A 20,960-nucleotide genomic window follows, 5' to 3' on the forward strand; every position below is an offset into this window, starting at 1 on the left:
ACTAACAACACAAACACAGAAACCCTGGTTACTCCACCTCCTTTCGAACACAGAATCATTATCCCTCTCACCCTTCTCCTCTATCTTCTCTCCATACGTCTCAACAAGAAACACGTTTCCATACTATGATTGCTTATATACTGTATACACCTTTAGCATTAACATATCAACATTTCCATAACTAAGAAATACTATTCTTTAATGTATACCCACTTCCTACGAATGAAACCAACATCAAGATTCTGAGGTATTGTCCATAAGAGTATAAGAGCAGGGGGATTGTTGACGTCAGATACAATACAATACCCACACTCACGAGCGAGCTGCCTGAGTCCGCCTTTCCGCCTTCTTTATAAACAAGAGCCCGGGAGCAGAAGGAAATAACTCGGGAACTATCACTGAAAGAGAGTTGACCGTGTCTCTCTTCATACAAATAATGCTATTGGACGTAATATAATCGTCTGCGTTATATATTCTCTACATAAATATCAGTTCTCACTAGAAGTTATGAACACCCTGTTTAAGGGTCAGTGACATGTTAGTGACATCAATATACAATTCTACTTGCTGCGTCCTGACCCTATTTCCCATCATTGAGGGTGAAGTTTATGAATCTATCTCGGTAGATTCTTAATGGATAAAAATGAAGTTTTGTATAAAAAAAAGTCTTTTGAGTAATACAATCTGTTCAGTACTGGGTCCATCCACCTTCCATTTCAATTACTTGAGGCAGACTGTCCTGAAAAGGTATGATTTCCTTCGGAACATATCCCACGTGGCATGCAACGTGTTTAGATAGATAGAGTGAAAAATGAGGAGGTGAGGAAGAGACCGGGAGTGGAGAGGGAGCTGATACATAATGGTGATGAGAGAATACTCAAATGATTTGGACATATGGGAAGAATGAGTATAGAGGGACTAGTGAAAAGGATGTGGAAGGCAAAGGTGGACGAAATATTAGATGGATGGGTTGAAAAGTGGCTTGAGTAAAAGTGGATTGTCTGTTGAGAAGGCAAGAGAGATGATAAGAAATGGGCGTTAGTGAAGAATTGCTGTGAATGGACAACAAACTGACGAAGTGTAAAGTGATTTATCCGGTTCTTTACTATTTTCGCACGAAAGGACGAAGAGGGAGGACCACCATGTAAATAAAGTGGTAGGGGCAAAGGAAATTAGGCTGCTGTCCCTGCTGTGGATGTACTGTGCCTTGCTGCATTGCTCCTGACCCGGGCAGTGGGCGGAGGACGGGAATGACTCTTCGTCCACGAGGAGTAAATATTCGACTTCCGCACATCCCTCACCATGCAAGCTATGGTCAAGATCATTTTCTTGACTGTTTATGGAGCACTGTTTTCAACGTGATATTCTCTACTTTAGATACTAAAAATGAGATTCGTGATGGATGAACCCAACTTCCTAGCAAAGCAGAAAGCATAAAATAATAAATGGATATATAAGTACAGTCTATAGACAGATAAATACAGTAGATAGATAGATAGATAGATAGATAGATAGATAGATAGATATATAGATAAATAGATAGATAGACAGACAGATAGATAGATGATCAGATACACATATCTACGTATCTACAAAATGTAGTAACTACCATCTAATCACCTCATGTAACTAAGTATGTAGAGACTCGGGATGGTTTGTGCCTTAGTGCACTCTAATTGTTGTCCTTATATATTTGGACGATGTTACTGAGCAGGTCTTGACATAATTGAAAAACATTTGTTTCCAAATATTCCTGTATTAAAAAATAACGTTTTTGAAGACCAAGCAAGTATTGTTGGTTTCAGAAATTTTTATGGATCATAAGATTGCTTGTCATATGAGAAAGTTCATAATAGAATTTTTTGGAAAAGAAATAATGGGTAAAGATATAGTCGTTCTTGTTGTTTTTTATTTATATATAAACTATGGTCATATAGATACATGGAAGCCATTGTGGCAAAAAAATAAATTACAAAAAGAAAATATGTACATATTAGTGGTGTGTTCAAATAGCCTGTTGACAGAAGAGAACTCCCATAGATAGGCAATCTGCTGAGGGTTACCTTGGCTAAATAAAGGCAACTGGTGGCAGCCACAACAGAATAACACAAGTTCAACATAATTTGCCGAGGAGTCTGAGTTCCAAGATAAAGCCGGGAACAGGATGGTGGAAGAGACATTGTAGTGTTGCTGAATATCTCATTACTGTTCGACGAGAAGGATCTCCCTGTCCCCAGTGTCTTGGATTGGCCGGTTGTTGGTCACCAGAGGTATGCCATCCTTTCCGATCCACGATCGAAGGAGCATAGTCTGCAAAGACCAAGAGCATTATTCAAGAAGACTATCAGATTCAGAGTAATCTTACAGCATTGTCCTCAGATTTCCTGACAACGGAGAAAAACTTGGGGTACTTACGTCAATGCGAGAGATGGGGAGTTTCTCCTCGAAGACGGTCCACGTCACGTTGGCTATACAGGGGGGCACAGTCGTCGAACCCATGTATCTACAGGAGCAATAAATTGGATCTTGTGAGAATGATTCCACTGTGGGAGTTCGCACAACGCCAAACCTCATTTGAATATAGATACATAAAAGAGATCTGCCTTAAGCAGTAACTGTACCTGTAGAACCTGCTGGTGCTGGAGGGAAGAAGATCTTCGATGACGATTGCAGACTTTTTCTTCAGAGGACACTTGTCTTCAAACTATTCAGGAAGGGGAAAGAAAAATCATACATTATACATATTTCTCAGCTTTTGTGATGAAAAACGGCAAAAATGATATCAAATCTCAAGTGAAATAAATACAGGTTATCAACTAACCTTTTCCATGCGAACAAAACACGGCCACAAGGGAAACAGAACACTGTCTCTTGCATTTTCCTCGTCAATGTAGGTCTTGATCCCCAAGACGGCCAAAGCTCCAGAGTCACTCTGGTGAACAAAGTGAATTTCCAATGGTGATCTAGAAAAAAAAGAGTCAGTAAGTCAGAATCTTGAAATACAAGTTATTTGTTGTGAAGTGGATGTGCATCCCTATTCTTCGTTGTCCAAAGCAAACTTACGCTTCGCCTCCTATGTTGTGCTCCGATCCAGCTTCGTCTGTTGTTGACCAGTGGAAGTGAAGCTGGAGGAACTTGTATGTGTCGTCGAGGAGTCCTCCAGAAATGGACGGAGCCTTCTTGTAGTTACCAAGAAGTTTCGCTGGATGAAGAACATTTACGTTATTGAAAATCAGGTGAGAGTCTGTATATACATAATATGTAAACTCAAATATACATGTATTAAGACTGATAATTTGTTTTTTATAGACACCTCGCCTTCTATATCTATCACTTATATTGTTAAAATGTACCTGCCCATCCATCGTGATATAAGTATTGCCCTTTGGCTTTCTTGTTATAACCGACGAACTTGATTGGTTCCGAATCGACCACATCCAAGTCGGAGGGGCTCGGCAGATCGATGGGCGACTGGAAGGATGTTCCGCAACCAGGATAGTTGGTCGCCCATGTTTCGGGACCTAGAAGGTGCAAATCCTTTTTTTAAATAGGAACTAAATATTTCCTCCAATGTTACTCCTAAGCTTGTATATTTGCGAATCATAAGACAATGGAATATCATTGGCATACGGGTTGTTTCCTTACCTGTGTCTTTTCCCTGGAAGCTCCAGTCGTCCTCCTGGGATGCTTTGGTTGTTCTGGGCTTTATCTTTCTTTTCGGTTGCGTCTACAATATACAAAACAGATTTTCTAAACATTTTGTTTATCATGTGTTTACATTATTGTCTGCACATCTCCATATTCATCACAAATAATCATAATGCAGAATTGTCTTACCCTTCGTCTGGCCTCCAAGCATGCGCACATCATCTGTAGAAAGAACAGTGATATATATATCAAATTGCATGAAGAATAAATTACTCTGCCATGACAAATCACTTCATTCAGTCTGAAGACTCGTTGTTTCTGTGATTGCTTTTAACTTTTAACTATTGCCAATGACATGTTCAGAAATAATATGCATGATGGAGGCTGCTACATGTTTGCTTGGAGAAAGAGCTCGGTAACACTTACTGATAAAACAAAGAGGATTTTGACCAGCTGGACCATTGTAGTGTTTAGTAAGTTGATTGGAAGAAAAAGGCAGTCACCTCGAACGTGACTGATAGTGTTGGACAAGGTGTCAACTCTTTATGATGATTTTCTTGGAGAGTGTGCCCTTCGACGGCTAGTCTTTCTGTTGTCCCTGGAAAAAAGTACATCTAAATTTACGTAAAGACATAGGTAAGTTATTCCATCATACCTAAGTGGGGATCTAAACACTAGAATCAGTAATAAATTATCATGTACTGCCATTAACATGCAATCGTGCCTACTGGTTGGAAAAGAAGCACCCGTTTACAACATTGGTGGCAGCGATGGTACTTTGCGAGGATAAATACAAGAATAGGCATTGGTTGTTTCCAATCTAGGATGGGACACTTATTCTCCCTTACCAACTGCTTATGGACAAGTGAGGTGATGTCTCCTCAGGATGTCTGCATTCTCTCACCTCTGACGACGCGCTTATAAAGAACGCCTTCACAGGTGTAGATGGAAATATGACCTTTCGATACAATACTTCCGGAAGGTGAATGTAGACTACTTGACACAGCTGCATATAAGGAGGTCACTGTCATCTTAGTGGATGAAAATAACGTTTTGGTCGAAAAAGGATTCATTATAATGTACCTACATATTGTGTTCTAAGGCAATAAAAGTATTGGCAAATGGAGAAAGGTGTTATTTTGTAAATACATTTACATATACATACATAATCATTCTTGAAATTATCAGACAAATCATCCCACCGGCAGGCGACTCTGTTTGGTGTTCCGGCAAGACACGTTGCCACGTCCCTTTCTTGCTATGTATAAATTGGCCAGCTTGACTTCGAGCATTATTCTTCTGAATAAGCCACTCAGGCGAAACTAGTTAGGAATAAAAGTATTCCCTCAGCCCATGTTCCCTTTACCACCTATCCAACAATAACAATAAAAATAACAATAACAATAACAATAACAATAAAGATAACGACAAAGATAAAAATGACGATAAAGATAACGACAAAGATAAAGATGACGATAAAGATAACAACGTACTCGTATTTGGTCACAAGAACCGTCCAGCAGACGGTAATCTCACCTTAGTTCCAGACATCTGTTAGGTCATGCAAGGAAACATATGCGAGTTTGAGAACCAAATGCTTCCGGACTCTATTGACACCAACAGTAGTCCATTATGTTTCTCACAAAGCAATCTGTCTATGAGCTTTACACGTCTATGGTTTCCTATCCGGAAATACAGTACACCAGCGAGTATACAATAGTGTAGTCTAATCAGTGTATAAGAAACTGTACTTGCTTACATAAAAATGATAATATGATTATTTATTGGATTAAGCTATGAACATAATTAAAAGGTGATGTAATATGAGATTCATCTTTTGAGGACCTACAAACCAAATGGACATCACTTGGTCTTTTAGGGCGAGTGCGTGTATCAGGGCCATGTGGGACTAGTTTGGTGTCTGTGGTGGCCGTCTTTGTGGATCTCGGGTGTGGGGCCGGGCTGAAGTAGTGTGCATATCGTCTTGGAATTCATGCTTCGAGTCAGCACAAACTCCGAAGCTTAAGGAGGGCAGGGGAGATAGGAAGGATACTGGCGAGAATCTCTTTCATATACTGGACATCTTGTTTCATGGTTTCTGCTGAAGAATGAATCTCGTTTGGACTCTGTCTTCTCGAAACTTGGCGGGTTTTCAACTGTATAGAGGACGCTGCATGGTCTTGACCATATTTAGCTCTTTTGAATGGATTTAGGCATGAAAAAGGATGGGAGGGGCTCGAACGGTGCATTTATCAGCTTGCTGGACAGTGACATTGTTCTTTTGTGGATTCAGAGTGTGGCAGTGATGTGAGTGTGGTTACTGTATTATATTTGTCGCCAATCATTCCCTAGTTCTTAGATTCTTATGGGTGTCGCTTCGTAGTCGAGATATATGATGTTGGTTTCACTCGTAAGAAGGAGTATATATTGAAGTACAGTATATCTTAGCTATGGAAATGGTCTCAGTGTTGAGTTGTACAGTCTCAGTCTCATTGTTCTTGATATTGACATTTTTTTAAACAATTCTATTAGGCTGTAGTAACATCGATTTCCTGCTCTGATTCTGTCTTCCACTTCCTGTTTCAGTCTTCCGTCACTGGTCATCTTTATTCCTAAGTATTTAAAATCTTTAACACTATGTCCATCCCCGTAAGCTATACCCTTTCTGACAAATATACATATATACATATACATATACATATACATATACATATACATATACATATACATATACATATACATATACATATACATATGCATATACATATACATATACATATACATTGTATATGTATATGTATATGTATATGTATATGTATATGTATATGTATATGTATATTTATTTGTATATGTATATTTATTTGTATATGTATATGCATGTTTGTAGACGACACCCCGATAGTACAGCTAAAAAAAATGACACTCTCATCCCTGTTGTTGAAGAGACTCGATTTTTATGAATGATCCTCGTCTCTCACCTTTCTTCGATACATCACCTGAAATATCTCAAAACTTTCTCTTCGAGCCTGTCATCTCTTCAGATTATCATCTTACAGAAGTTAGGGACCTAATAGACGATTCATTTGGAATCTCTACCAAATCATTATACAAAATGAAAATTATTAGATGAATGTCAAGCACCTCTACCTCATTATAGCTTTCGGAAAATATCCCTACCATATGATTACTCGACCTGCGCCACAGTATTGGTGAATTCCTCGGTCCTTCGGTGAAATGCTTGTGTGCAGAAAACGGATGCTTCCTTTAGACCTCCTTCGTAATTTTACATAAACGAAATACCTTTTTCGGATAAAGAGTTCCCCATTACCTCAAGTTATCGTTCACTCTCCAGTCCTTCAACTTGCACTCAATACTTGAAATAACTAACAACACAAACACAGAAACCCTGGTTACTCCACCTCCTTTCGAACACAGAATCATTATCCCTCTCACCCTTCTCCTCTATCTTCTCTCCATACGTCTCAACAAGAAACACGTTTCCATACTATGATTGCTTATATACTGTATACACCTTTAGCATTAACATATCAACATTTCCATAACTAAGAAATACTATTCTTTAATGTATACCCACTTCCTACGAATGAAACCAACATCAAGATTCTGAGGTATTGTCCATAAGAGTATAAGAGCAGGGGGATTGTTGACGTCAGATACAATACAATACCCACACTCACGTCACTGCCACGCTTTGGACCCACGAAGGAACAACGTCGCTGTCCAGCAGGCATATGTGTGCACAGCTCGAGCTCCTCCCGCCCTTTCCCTTCCCTAAATCCATCAAAATGAGCAAACTATGGTCATCAAGACCATATAGCATCTTCCTTATAGGTCAAATCCCATCATCTTCCGAGAAGAAAGAATCCGAATCAGATTCATGGTGGATGAATCCAACTCCCAAGCAGAAACCGGAAAACAAGAAGTCCAAGATATGAAGAAGTATCTCGACACTATCTTCCGCATCTCAAAAGCGCCACCAAGGCCTCAAATACTGCGTGGTTTTCTCCAATGACCTCCTAACCCTTCGAAGTTTGTGTTGGCTAGAGACATGAAGTCCAAGACGAAATATACACCACTTCTCCATCAGCCCCACAACACCAGATCCACAAAGACGGCCCCCACAGAGACAAAACTAGACCCTCATATCCCTGATACACGCACTCGCCCTAAAAGAGCTGATGGTGTCCATTTTGTTATGTAGGTCTTCGAAAGCTGAATTTCATATTTCATAACCTTTCAATTATCTTCATAACTTAATCTAACAGATAATCAAATCTTCATTTCTTATGAAAGCATGTACAGTTTCCTATACACTGACTAGACTACACAATTGTATAGTCGCTGGACACAAAAGACACATTGGACTATTGCAGATGTGAATAGAGTCCGGAACCATTTGGTACTCGAAGTCGCTCGCATATGTGTACCCAACAGATGTGTACCCAACAGATGTCTGGAACTAAGGTGAGATCACCATCTGACCTAGCATGTCGGACGTTTCATGTGACCAAATACATTGTCGTTATCGTTATCTTACTTGTCATCTTTATCATCGTCGTTATGTTTATCGTCGTTATTGTTATTGTTATTGTTACACATGCACAAAGACATACACACATAAACACGCACACACACACAAACACACTCACACACACACACACACACACACACACACACACACACACACACACACACACACACACACTCACACACACACACACACACACACACACACACACACACACACACACACACACACACACACACACACACACACACACACACACACACATGTACACACCCATGTACACACACGCACATTCGAGGAAGAAAAACAAATCACGTAAGAAAGATATGGTTCAGAATAGAGCCAATTATACACACAAGGAAAGTATCACAAGGAAATGAATTGCGGATGTTAGCAAAATATAGGTTATGTGCTGACACAGACGAAGAAATACGGCAAGTACTTGACCCCCTTACATATATGGTGCCACTATTTATGTTATTCTGGCTAACGCCAGGCTATTTCGTTCATAGTTTGAGGCAGTTTCTGTTTAACAATCACGTCCTCCGTCTTGGGTAGTACTTCATCTTGTCCTCGAACACCGCCACTGATCTCCATCAGTTGCACACATCGGCAGTGTAGGTCTTGATGGTGTATTTCGTGCAGGAAGAGGCGAATGAAAATCTTCGTTGTGCAGGCAAGAGATGATAAGATATAGTGGGTGACCAACCTGCACCCAATCGACCCAGCATGTCTGAGTATTGAACCTCCACGGGGTTCACGAAAATACTATACTAAACCATGGCTGGCTTCATGCACAAAGTGGAACAGTAAGAAAGTGAGCGTAAGTGTCCGCAGGCCAGACGCAGAGTATCTAATCTATTTGTAACAGTTTTGGTAAATACTTTGCATACATTTATGGCGATTTTCCAAATGAAAGAGATCACCAACCCAGCCATCACCAGTGACTCCTTTGTTGGAGAGGTGGTAAAGGGAACATGGGCTGAGGGAATACTTTTATTCCTAACTAGTTTCGCCTGAGTGGCTTATTTAGAGGAATAATGCTCGAAGTCAAGCTGGCCAGTTTATACATAACAAGAAAGGGACGTGGCAACGTGTCTTGCCGGAACACCAACCAGCGTCGCCTGCCGGTGGGAGGATTTGTCTGATAATTTCAAGAATGATTATGTATGTATATGTAAATGTATTTAAAGATAACACCTTTCTCCATTTGCCAATACTTTTATTGCCTTAGAACACAATATGTAGGTACATTATGATGAATCATTTTTCGACCAAAACGTTATTTTCATCCACTAAGATGACAGTGACCTCCTTATATGCAGCTGTGTCAAGTAGTCTACATTCACCTTCCGGAAGTATTGTATCGAAAGGTCATATTTCCATCTACACCTGTGAAGGCGTTCTTTATAAGCACGTCGTCAGAGGTGAGAGAATGCACACATCCTGAGGAGACATCACCTCACTTGTCCATAAGCAGTTGGTAAGGGAGAATAAGTGTCCCATCCTAGATTGGAAACAACCAATGCCTATTCTTGTATTTATCCTCGCAAAGTACCATCGCTGCCACCAATGTTGTAAACGGGTGCTTCTTTTCCAACCAGTAGGCACGATTGCATGTTAATGGCAGTACATGATAATTCATTACGGATTCTAGTGTTTAGATCCCCACTTAGGTATGATGGAATAACTTACCTATGTCTTTACGTAAATTTAGATGTACTTTTTTCCAGGGACAACAGAAAGACTAGCCGTCGAAGGGCACACTCTCCAAGAAAATCATCATAAAGAGTTGACACCTTGTCCAACACTATCAGTCACGTTCGAGGTGACTGCCTTTTTCTTCCAATCAACTTACTAAACACTACAATGGTCCAGCTGGTCAAAATCCTCTTTGTTTTATCAGTAAGTGTTACCGAGCTCTTTCTCCAAACAAGTATGTAGCAATCTCTACCATGCATATTATTTCTTAACATGTCATTGTCAATAGTTAAAAGTTAAAAGCAATGACAAAAACAACGAGTCTTCAGACTGAATGAAGTGATTTGTCATGGCAGAGTAATTTATTCTTCATGCAATTTGATATATATATCACTGTCCTTTCTACAGATGATGTGCGCATGCTTGGAGGCCAGACAAAGGGTAAGACAATTCTGCATTATGATTATTTGTGATAAATATGGAGATATGCAGACAATAATGTAAACACATGGTAAACAAAATGGTTAGAAACTCTGTTTTTGGATATTGTAGACGCAACCGAAAAGAAAGATAAAGCCCAGGACAACCAAAGCATCACAGGAGGACGACTGGAGCTTCCAGGGAAAAGACACAGGTAAGAAAACAACCCGTATGGCAATGACATTACATTGTCTTATGCTCAGCAAATATACAAGCTTAGAAGTAACACTGGATGAAATATTTAGTTCCTATTTAAAAAATGATTTGCACCTTCTAGGTCCCGAAACATGGGCGACCAACTATCCTGGCTGCGGAACATCCTTCCAGTCGCCCATCGACCTGCCAAGCCCCTCCGACTTAGATGTGGTCGATTCGGAACCAATCAAGTTCGTCGGCTATAACAAGAAAGCTAAAGGGCAATACTTATATCACGATGGATGGGCAGGTACATTTTAACAATAAAAGTGATAGATATGGACGGCGAGGTGTCTATCAAAAACAAATTATATTATCAGTCATAATACGTGTATATATGAGTTTACATTTTACGTATATACAGATTCTCACCTGATTTTCAATAATGTAAATGTTGCCCATTCAGCAAAACTACTTGGTAACTACAAGAAGGCTCCGTCCATTTCTGGAGGACTCCTCGACGACACATACAAGTTTCTCCAGCTCCACTTCCACTGGTCAACAACAGACGAAGCTGGATCGGAGCACAACATAGGAGGCGAAGCGTAAGTTTGCTTTGGACATGGAACAATAGGGATGCGATGCACATCCACTTCACAACAAATAACTTGCATTTCAAGATTCAGACTTACTGACTCTTTTTTTTTTTATTTTTCTAGGTCACCATTGGAAATTCACTTTGTTCACCAGAGTGACTCTGGAGCTTTGGCCGTCTTGGGGATCAAGACCTACATTGACGAGGAAAATCCAAGAAACAGTGTTCTGTTTCCCTTGTGGCCGTGTTTTGTTCGCATGGAAAACGTTAGTTGATAACCTGTATTTATTTCACTTGAGATTTGATATCATTTTTGCCGTTTTTCATCACAAAAGCTGAGAAACATGTATAATGTATCATTTTTCTTTCATCTCACTGAGTAGTTTGAAGACAAGTGTCCTCTGAAGAAAAAGTCTGCAATCGTCATCGAAGACCTTCTTCCCTCCAGCACCAGCAGGTTCTACAGGTACTGTTACTGCTTAGGGCACGTCTCTTTTACTTATCTATATTCAAATGAGGTTTGGCGTTGTGCCAATTCTCACAGTGGAATCATTCTCACAAGATCCAATTTATTGCTCCTGTAGATACATGGGTTCGACGACTGTGCCGCCCTGTATAGCCAACGTGACGTGGACCGTCTTCGAAGAGAAACTCCCCATCTCTCGCATTGACGTAAGTACCCCAAGTTTTTCTCCGTTGTCAGGAAATCTGAGGACAATGCTGTAAGATTACTCTCAATCTGATAGTCTTCTTGAATAATGCTCTTAATCTTTACAGACTATGCTCCTTCGATCGTGGATCGGAAAGGATGGCATACCTCTGGTGACCAACAACCGGCCGATCCAAGACACTGGGGACAGGGAGATCCTTCTCGTCGAACAGTAATGAGATATTCAGCAACACTACAATGTCTCTTCTACCATCCTGTTCCTGGCATTATCTTGGGACTCAGACTCCTCGGCAAATTATGTTGAACTTGTGTTATTCTGTTGTGGCTGCCACCAGTTGCCTTTATTTAGCCAAGGTAACCCTCAGCAGATTGCCTATCTATGGGAGTTCCCTTCTGTCAACAGGCTATTTGAACGCACCACTACTATGTACATATTTTCTTTTCTTATTTATTTTTTTGCCACAATGGCTTCCATGTATCTATATGACCATAGTTTATATATAAATAAAAAACAACAAGAACGACCATATCTTTACCCATTATTTCTTTTCCAAAAAAGATCATTATGAACTTTCTCACATGACAAGCAATCTTGTGATCCATAAAAAAAATTCTGAAACCAACAATACTTGGAATATTTGGAAACAAATGGTTTTCATATATGCCAAGGCCTGCTGAGCAACATCATCCAAATATATAAGGATATCAATTAGAGTGCACAAAGGCACAAACCATCCCGAGTCTCCACATACTTAGTTACATACTTAGTTAACGTGGTAGTTATTACACTTTGTACATACGTTGATATGTCTATCTGATCATATATCTATCTGTCTATCTATTATCTATTTACCTATCTATCTATATATATATATATACATATACATATACATATATATATATATATATATATATATATATATATATATATATACATACAGTGGTACCTCTACCTACGAAAGGCTCTACATACGAAATTTTCAGGTTGCGAAACACTTCTTCGGAAAAATGTTGCCTCTTGTTACGAAAGAAATTTCAGGATACGAAAAGCGAAAATTTCAAAATACGCGCTGCTACTCACAGCTCCCAGAGTCCACCGAACGTAAACATACATGTAGCATCCTGTATCTTGGTTTGAAAGTGGCGCGTCCGAGCTGCTCTGCCATTGGCTATTGCCCAGCATCTTCCTGGCATCCCATTGGCTAGGAGGGACCTCTGTGTGTATGTCCGTATACCCAGAATCCTCTTCGTTTTCCCGTCGGCCCACGAGGATCACCGAAGCCTCAGTATCACACTAGCGAAATTCAGTAAAGCACGAAGTGTTCGGACAGATTTTCGTCAGCTTTTGTTAGTGTTTATTGCAACTTTACGTGTGTGTATTAACTTTTATTCACTATGGGCCCCAAGAAAGTGATGGAGAAAAGTGGTGAGAAGAAGAGAGTTGTTTTGTCTATACAAACAAAGCAAGAGATAATAGAAAAGTACAAAAAGGGATGCGTTTGGTTGATCTCGCCAAAGAATATGGTCGTAATCCATCTACGATCGGCACGATATTAAAACAAAAGAAAACCCTAAAAGCTACGACTCCTTCCAAAGGCCTCTCTGTCATTTCGAAGAGGAGGTCGGCAGTGAACAAGGAGATGGAGAGGTTGTTACTCGTGTGGATAAAGGAGAAAGAGATAGCTGGAGACACAGTAACCGAGACCATAATTTGCGAAAAGGCGACCGCCATCTTTAATGACCTCGTAAAGATGGATACAGGCAAGGGCACTTCGGCGCAAGAACCACACCAGGAGTTTAAGGCATCACGTGGGTGCTTCGAGAAGTTCAAAAGGAGGACTGGAATTCACTCTGTTGTTCGGCATGGCGAGGCATCTAGCGCCGACCAGAAAGCGGCCGACGAATCTGTGCGAAAATTTGAACAATTGGTGATCGATGAAGGCTACGTTGCACAGCAAGTTTTTAATTGTGACGAGACTGGCCTTTTTTGGAAAAATATGCCTCGCCTTTTCACTAGTCCCTCTATACTCATTCTTCCCATATGTCCAAATCATCCGAGTATTCTCTCATCACCATTATTTATCAGCTCCCTTTCCAGTCCCGCTCTCTTCCTCACCTCCTCATTTTTCACTCTATCTATCTAAGCACGTTGCATACCACGTGGGATATGTTCCGAAGGAAATCATACCTTTTCAGGACAGTCTGCCTCAAGTAATTGAAATGGAAGGTGGATGGACCCAGTACTGAACAGATTGTATTACTCAAAAGACTTTTTTTTATACAAAACTTCATTTTTATCCATTAATCTACCAAGGTAGATTCATAAATTTCACCCTCATTGATGGGAAATAGGGTCAGGACGCAGCAAGTACAATTGTATATTGATGTCACTAACATGTCACTGACCCTTAAAAAGGCTGTTCATAACTTCGAGTGCGAACTGATATTTATGTAGAGAATATATAACGCAGACGATTATATTACGTCCAAAAGCATTAATTGTATGAATAGAGACACGGTCAACTCTCTTTCAGTTATAGTTCCCAAGTTATTTCATTCTGTTCCCGGGCTCTTATCTATAAACGAGGCGGAAAGGCGGACTCAGGCAGCTCGCTCGACTATTATATGATAAACAACATACCTATAAAATGCAACAACCCGTCTTCTGCTCCTCTTCCTACCCTCTTTTCTACCAGCCTCTTATTCGTCAAATATCGGTTTATATGGGCGGCCGAGCGTATTAAGGGTTCATGTACTGACCACGAACAAGTGTTCAATCGTCGATTCCAATCCTACCATCGTCACTAATTTTTACAAATACTTTGTTTCCTAATAACCATAGGATTCATTTCACCAAAAATACTCCCCGAGAAAATTAAGGTCGGGAATATTTAACGCCTTTTAATATTGTGTAATTTCAACATATGTAACCATCGACAAATGAAAATATATCATATGCAATCTATTCATACTTAATCGCACATAACACCTTTTTTGTTTGGTAACGATATATTAAAAAAAAAAAAAAAAAAAAAAAACTTATGAAAATGGGACGCATTCATGCTAAAGCCACACATCTCACGCCGTTTCCAATGCCCCAGCCCTGTGCTCCTTCCATTGCAAAATACGGCTTTACAAGCATGGATCTATCCACAGTAGCCCACGTCACCAACCACCACTAGACTGCAGTTCATATTAATCAAATGAACCAATTGTTGTTTGCTGGTGACACTGCGCTTGTGGCTGGATCAGAGGAGAGCTTGGGAAGAAAGTTGAAAGTTAACTAAAGTTATCTAAGTTGATGAAATGTACAAGTGTGTGGAGTGGTACTTAGCTTTAGTCTAGTAGTAGTTTGGAGATGTCTGAAATAATTCCGAATAAGCGAAGGCTCGTATTTCGTGTGGAGATTACCAATTCACGAGTTCGATACTTAAAGATTGTGTAGCGAAATCGCAAAAGCCCAAAAAACGTATTTAGTTCAGTTGTCGTAATCAACAAATGCAGAAAAAAAATCTACGTAGAGTCAGATGAACTGTGGGTGTCTACTTCTTTTCTTGTCTTCTCTCTCCACTCTCTTTTTTTCCATCTCTGTTGTCTCTCTCTGTGTGGGTCTCCACTCTGGTTTGTAGTCACTCTCTGCCCGTCCTTATACAACCCCGAATTGGTCATTATGTTTCTTGGATGTCGATATGTACTTAAACTAGGCACCTCTGCTACTTCTAACCAATAGGAAAGAAAAACATGATTTCGCGCCAAACTATGTAACGTTTTCTGAGCTGGGCGTCATCTTATAGAACGTATTCGAAGCGCCCTAACAGAGAGCTATTGTGCAATGGTTTACTTTATAACATACACACATACATATTATGAAATATAGACAAAATTTCTTTCCACAAGTGAAAACAAGAACATTAATGATAATACACAACACATCATATTCAAGCATGGCGTGTCTTAAAAAATAAAAACATGAGACTTTATTACGCAAGGGCCTAACACAGCAAACCATGGAATTCTATTCACGCTAAGGACGTGGCGGCTTTCATTACTGTGTGCTTTCACAAAATGTAGTATTTACCTTTATAATCACTTCATTTGACTAGCAACGTTGTGCCTTAGTCGTCTCTATTTGATATCCTTATACAAATACTCCCCGAGCAAATTAAGGTCGGGAATATTTAACGCCTTTTAATATTGTGTAACTTCAACATATGTAACCATCGACAAATGAAAATATATCATATGCAATCTTTTCATACTTAATCGCACATAACCCATTTTTTGTTTGGTAACGATATAGTAAAAAAAAAAAATACTTATGAAAATGGGACGCATTCATGCTAAACCCACACATGTCACGCCGCTAAGTGAATCTATGCATGTATATGAGTAACCTCTTTTTCCAAACATTTCTGTTTTGAAACTATTTTCAGGATCATTCAAGCATTACTGGTTTCAGAAATCTTTGCCAACCACAAGGGTGTTTTTCACATTAGAAAATTCATAATGAAAATTATTTGGAAAAGAAATAATGATAAAATATATAGTTTTTACTGTTTGGTCTTTTATTTATATAAAAACTATGGTCATATAAATACATGGTAGTCATTGTGGCAAAAAAACGTACCAATCACTTACATAAAGAAAATATATACATAGTGGTGTGTTCAAATAGGCTAGTCGAAGATGAGCAATATCATAGATAGGTAATCTGCTGAGGGTTACCTTGGCTAAATACAGGCAACTGGTAGCAGCCACAACAGAATAACACAAGTTCAACATAACAGCCGAAGATAAATATAAACCCAGGAACAGGATGGTGGAAGAGTCATTGTAGTCTCGCTAAATGTTTTATTACTGCTCCACGAGAAGGATCTCCCTGTCCCCAGTGTCTTGGATCGGCCGGTTGTTGGTCACTAAAGGTATGCCATCCTTCCCAATCCACGATCGAAGGAGCATAGTCTGCAAAGACCAAGAGCATTATTCAAGAAGACCATCAAATCCAGAACAAAATACAGCATTTGTCTGACATTTCCTGACAACTGGGGCAAAGTTGGAGTACTCACGTCAATGCGAGAGATGGGGAGTTTCTCCTCGAAGACGGTCCACGTCACGTTGGCTATGCAGGGCGGCACAGTCGTCGAACCCATGTACCTACAGGAGCAATAAATTGGATCTTGTGAGAGTGAGTCCACTGTGAAGGTAGTTGGCACAACACCAACCCTCACTTGAATATAGACACATAAAAGAGACCTGCCTTTAGCAGTAACAGTACCTGTAGAACCTGCTGGTGCTGGAGGGAAGAAGATCTTCGATGATGATTGCAGATTTTTTCTTCAGAGGACATTTGTCTTCAAACTATTCAGAAAGAAAAATTACACCTTCTATAATTTTCAAAGCTTTAGCGATTAAAACAGCAAAGATGATAGAAAAATTCATGTAAAATAAGTAAAGTTTCTCAGTTAACCTTTTGCATGCGAACAAAACACGGCCACAAGGGAAACAGAACACTGTCTCTTGGATTTTCCTCATCAATGTAGGTCTTGATCCCCAACACAGCCAAAGCTCCAGAGTCACTCTGGTGAACAAAGTGAATTTCCAGTGGTGATCTAGGGATAAAAAAAAATGAGTCAGAAAATCAGAATCTTGAAATACAAGTTATCTGTTTGGAAATGAAAGTATATCGCATTCCTATTCTTCCATGTCCAAAGCAAACTTACGCTTCGCCTCCTATGTTGTGCTCCGATCCAGCTTCGTCTGTTGTTGACCAGTGGAAGTGAAGCTGGAGGAACTTGTATGTGTCGTCGAGGAGTCCTCCAGAAATGGACGGAGCCTTCTTGTAGTTACCAAGAAGTTTTGCTGGATGAAGAGCATTTACATTATTAAAAAACAGGTGTGAATCTGTACAGTATATACATAAATGTATATACACAAAAATACATATATATTCTATGAATGTCAATCTGGTCTTTATCTATCACTTTTATTGTCAAAATGTACCTGCCCATCCATCGTGATATAAGTATTGCCCTTTGGCTTTCTTGTTATAGCCCACGAACTTGATTGGTTCCGAATCGACCATATCCAAGTCGGAAGGGCTTGGCAGGTCGATGGGCGACTGGAAGGATGTTCCGCAGCCAGGATAGTTGGTCGCCCATGTTTCGGGACCTGGAAGGTGCACATAATTTGTTAAATAAGAACTAAAATTTTACTCCGATGTTACTCCTAAGCTTGTATATTTGCGAATCATAAGACAATGGAATATCATTGCCATGCGGGATGTTTCCTTACCTGTGTCTTTTCCCTGGAAGCTCCAGTCATCCTCCTGGGATGCTTTGGTTGTCCTGGGCTTTGTCTTTCTTTTCGGTTCCCTCTACAATATCCAAAACAGAGTTTCTAAATATTTTGTTTACCATGGGTTTACATTATTGTCAGCACATCTCCATATTCATCACAAATAATCAGAATGCTATAATGTCTTACCGTTCGTCTGGCCTCCAAGCATGAACACATCACCTGAAGAAAATTATATTTGTATTAATTTGCATGAAGACCAACTACTCTGCCATAATGAATTACTTCACTCAGTTTGAAGAATCGTTGTTTTTGTAGTTACTTTTTGTTTCTGACTATCGCCTATAACATGTTAAAAATTATGTCCATAATACATTAATTGCTACATTTTACTTGGAGAAGGAGCTCGATAACACTTACCGATAAAACAAGGAGAACTCTGACCAGCTGGACCATTATACTCTTTAGTAATTTGATCCGAAGAACAAAGCAGACACCACGAACGTGACTGATAGTGTTGGGCAAGATGTCAACTTGGAATATTATGATGATTTTCTTTAAGAGCGTATCCTTCGGCCGAAAGTCTTTCTGTCGTCCCGGGAAAAGAAAAATAAATCTAAATTCCCTCAAAGTCATAAATAAGTTATTCCATTATACCTAAGTTGAGTCTTAAACACCAGAAACCGTATCATATCATTATGCACTGCCATTGACGTGCAATCGTGCCTTCTGGATGGAAAACAAGCAACTGTTTACAATATTGGTGGCAGCGATGGTACTTTGCGAAGTTTGATACACGAATGGACATTGGTTGTTTCCAATCTACATTCGGACACTTATTCTCTCTTACCAGTTACTTATGGACGAGTGGGGTGGTGTCTGCATTATCTCACCTCTGACGACGTGCTTATAAAGTACGCCTTCACATCTGTAACTAGAAATTTGACCTTCCAACACAATACCTCCGGAAGATGAGTACAGACACAGCTGCATGTAAGGAGGTCATTATCATCTTAGCGGGTGACAAAAGCACTTTGGCAAAAAACAATCCATTGCCATGTTTTAACATTTGACAGTCTTAAGGCAATCAAAATACTAGCAAAAAAAAAAGGGATTCTTTTTTGTATATACATGTGCATATCTATAGCAATAAATGTATATGCATATGCATATGCATATGTATATGTATATGTATATATGTCAGAAAGGGTGCAGATTGCGGGGACGGACATAGAGAGTGTTAAAGGTTTTAAATACTTAGGAATAAAGATGACCAGTGACGGAAGAATGAAACAGGAAGTGGAAGGCAGAATCAGAGCAGGAAATCGATGTTACTACAGCCTAATAGAATTGTTTAAAAAAGGTCAATATCAAGAACAATGAGACTGTGACTGTACAACTCAATACTGGGACCATTTTCATAGCTAAGATATACTGTACTTCAATATATACTCCTTCTTATGAGTGAAACCAACATCATATATCTCGACTACGAAGCAACACCCATAAGAATCTAAGAACTAGGGAATGATTGGCCACAAATATAATACAGTAACCACACTCATCACTGCCACACTCTTAATCCATAAAAGAACAATGTCACTGTCCAGCAGGCTGATAAATGCACCATTCGAACCCCTCCCATCCTTTTTTATGCCTAAACCCATTCAAAAGAGCTAAATATGGTCAAGACCATGCAGCGTCCTCTATGCAGTTGAAAACCCGCCAACTTTCGAGAAGACAGAGTCCAAACGAGATTCATTCTTCAGCAGAAACCATGAAACAAGATGTACAGTATATGAAAGAGATTCTCGCCAGTATCCTCCCTATCTCCCCTGCCCTCCTTAGGCTTCGGAGTTTGTGTTGACTCGAAGCATGAAGTCCAAGACGATATGCACATTACACTACTTCAGCCCAGCCCAACACCCGGGATCCACAGAGACAGCCACCACAGAGAACAAACTAGTCCCACATAGCCTTGATACACGCACTCGCCCTAAAAGACCAAGTGATGTCCATTTGGTTTGTAGGTCCTCAAAAGATGAATTTCATATTTCATCACCTTTTAATTATGTTCATAGCTTAATCCAATAAATAATCATATTACCATCTTTATGTAAGCAAGTACAGTTTCTTATACACTGATTAGACTACACTATTTCATACTCGCTGGTGTACTGTATTTCCGGATAGGAAACCATAGACGTGTAAAGCTCATAGACAGATTGCTTTGTGAGAAACTCAATGGACTACTGTTGGTGTCAATAGAGTCCGGAAGCATTTGGTGCTCAAACTCGCAAATGTTTCCTTGTATGACCCAACAGATGTCTGGAACTAAGGTGAGATTACCGTCTGTTGGACGGTTCTTGTGACCAAATCGAGTACGTTGTTATCTTTATCGTCATCTTTATCTTTGTCGTTATCTTTCTTGTCATTTTTATTGTTATTGTTATTGTTATTGTCATTGTTATTGTTATTGTTATTGTTTTATTGTTATTTTTATTTTTATTTTTATTTTTATTGTTATTGTTATTGTTTTATTGTTATTGTTATTGTTATTGTTATTGTTATTGTTATTGTTATTGTTATTGTTATTGTTGGAGAGGTGGTAAAGGGAACATGGGATGAGGGAATACTTTTATTCCTAACTAGTTTCGCCTGAGTGGCTTATTTAGAGGAATAATCCTCGAAGTCAAGCTGGCCAAATTATACATAACAAGAAAGGGACGTGGCAACGTGTCTTGCCGGAACACCAACCAGCGTCGCCTGCCGGTGGGATGATTTGTCTGATAATTTCAAGAATGATTATGTATGTATATGTAAATGTATTTACAAAATAACACCTTTCTCCATTTGCCAATACTTTTATTGCCTTAGAACACAATATG

General features: G+C 39.5%; 1 protein-coding gene across 1 annotated transcript; it reads right to left on the reverse strand.

The window, feature by feature from the left end:
• Positions 1–2,202: 2,202 nt before the first annotated feature.
• Positions 2,203–4,679, reverse strand: LOC143017936 (putative carbonic anhydrase 3). The gene is made up of 9 exons (XM_076172973.1): positions 4,553–4,679; positions 4,152–4,246; positions 3,646–3,727; positions 3,354–3,521; positions 3,064–3,202; positions 2,822–2,963; positions 2,622–2,704; positions 2,416–2,503; positions 2,203–2,310 (listed from the first exon to the last, which is right to left on the reverse strand). Exons 1-9 carry the CDS (start codon positions 4,677–4,679, stop codon positions 2,203–2,205), a joined length of 1,032 nt encoding a protein of 343 aa, XP_076029088.1.
• Positions 4,680–20,960: the final 16,281 nt, after the last annotated feature.

Source organism: Oratosquilla oratoria, chromosome 33 (genome assembly GCF_046742065.1).
Source record: "Oratosquilla oratoria isolate Oo_2021 chromosome 33, ASM4674206v1, whole genome shotgun sequence".
NCBI classification, from domain to species: domain Eukaryota; kingdom Metazoa; phylum Arthropoda; class Malacostraca; order Stomatopoda; family Squillidae; genus Oratosquilla; species Oratosquilla oratoria.

Excerpts from the sequence above, each read along its gene's own strand:
- LOC143017936 (XM_076172973.1), bottom strand. The coding sequence starts at position 4,679 with ATGACAGTGACCTCCTTATATGCAGCTGTGTCAAGTAGTCTACATTCA. Across the intron at positions 3,728-4,151 it reads CACTATCAGTCACGTTCGAG|ACGCAACCGAAAAGAAAGAT; the intron begins GTGACTGCCTTT and ends TGTATATTGTAG. Across the intron at positions 2,705-2,821 it reads GTTTTGTTCGCATGGAAAAG|TTTGAAGACAAGTGTCCTCT; the intron begins GTTAGTTGATAA and ends CTTCCTGAATAG.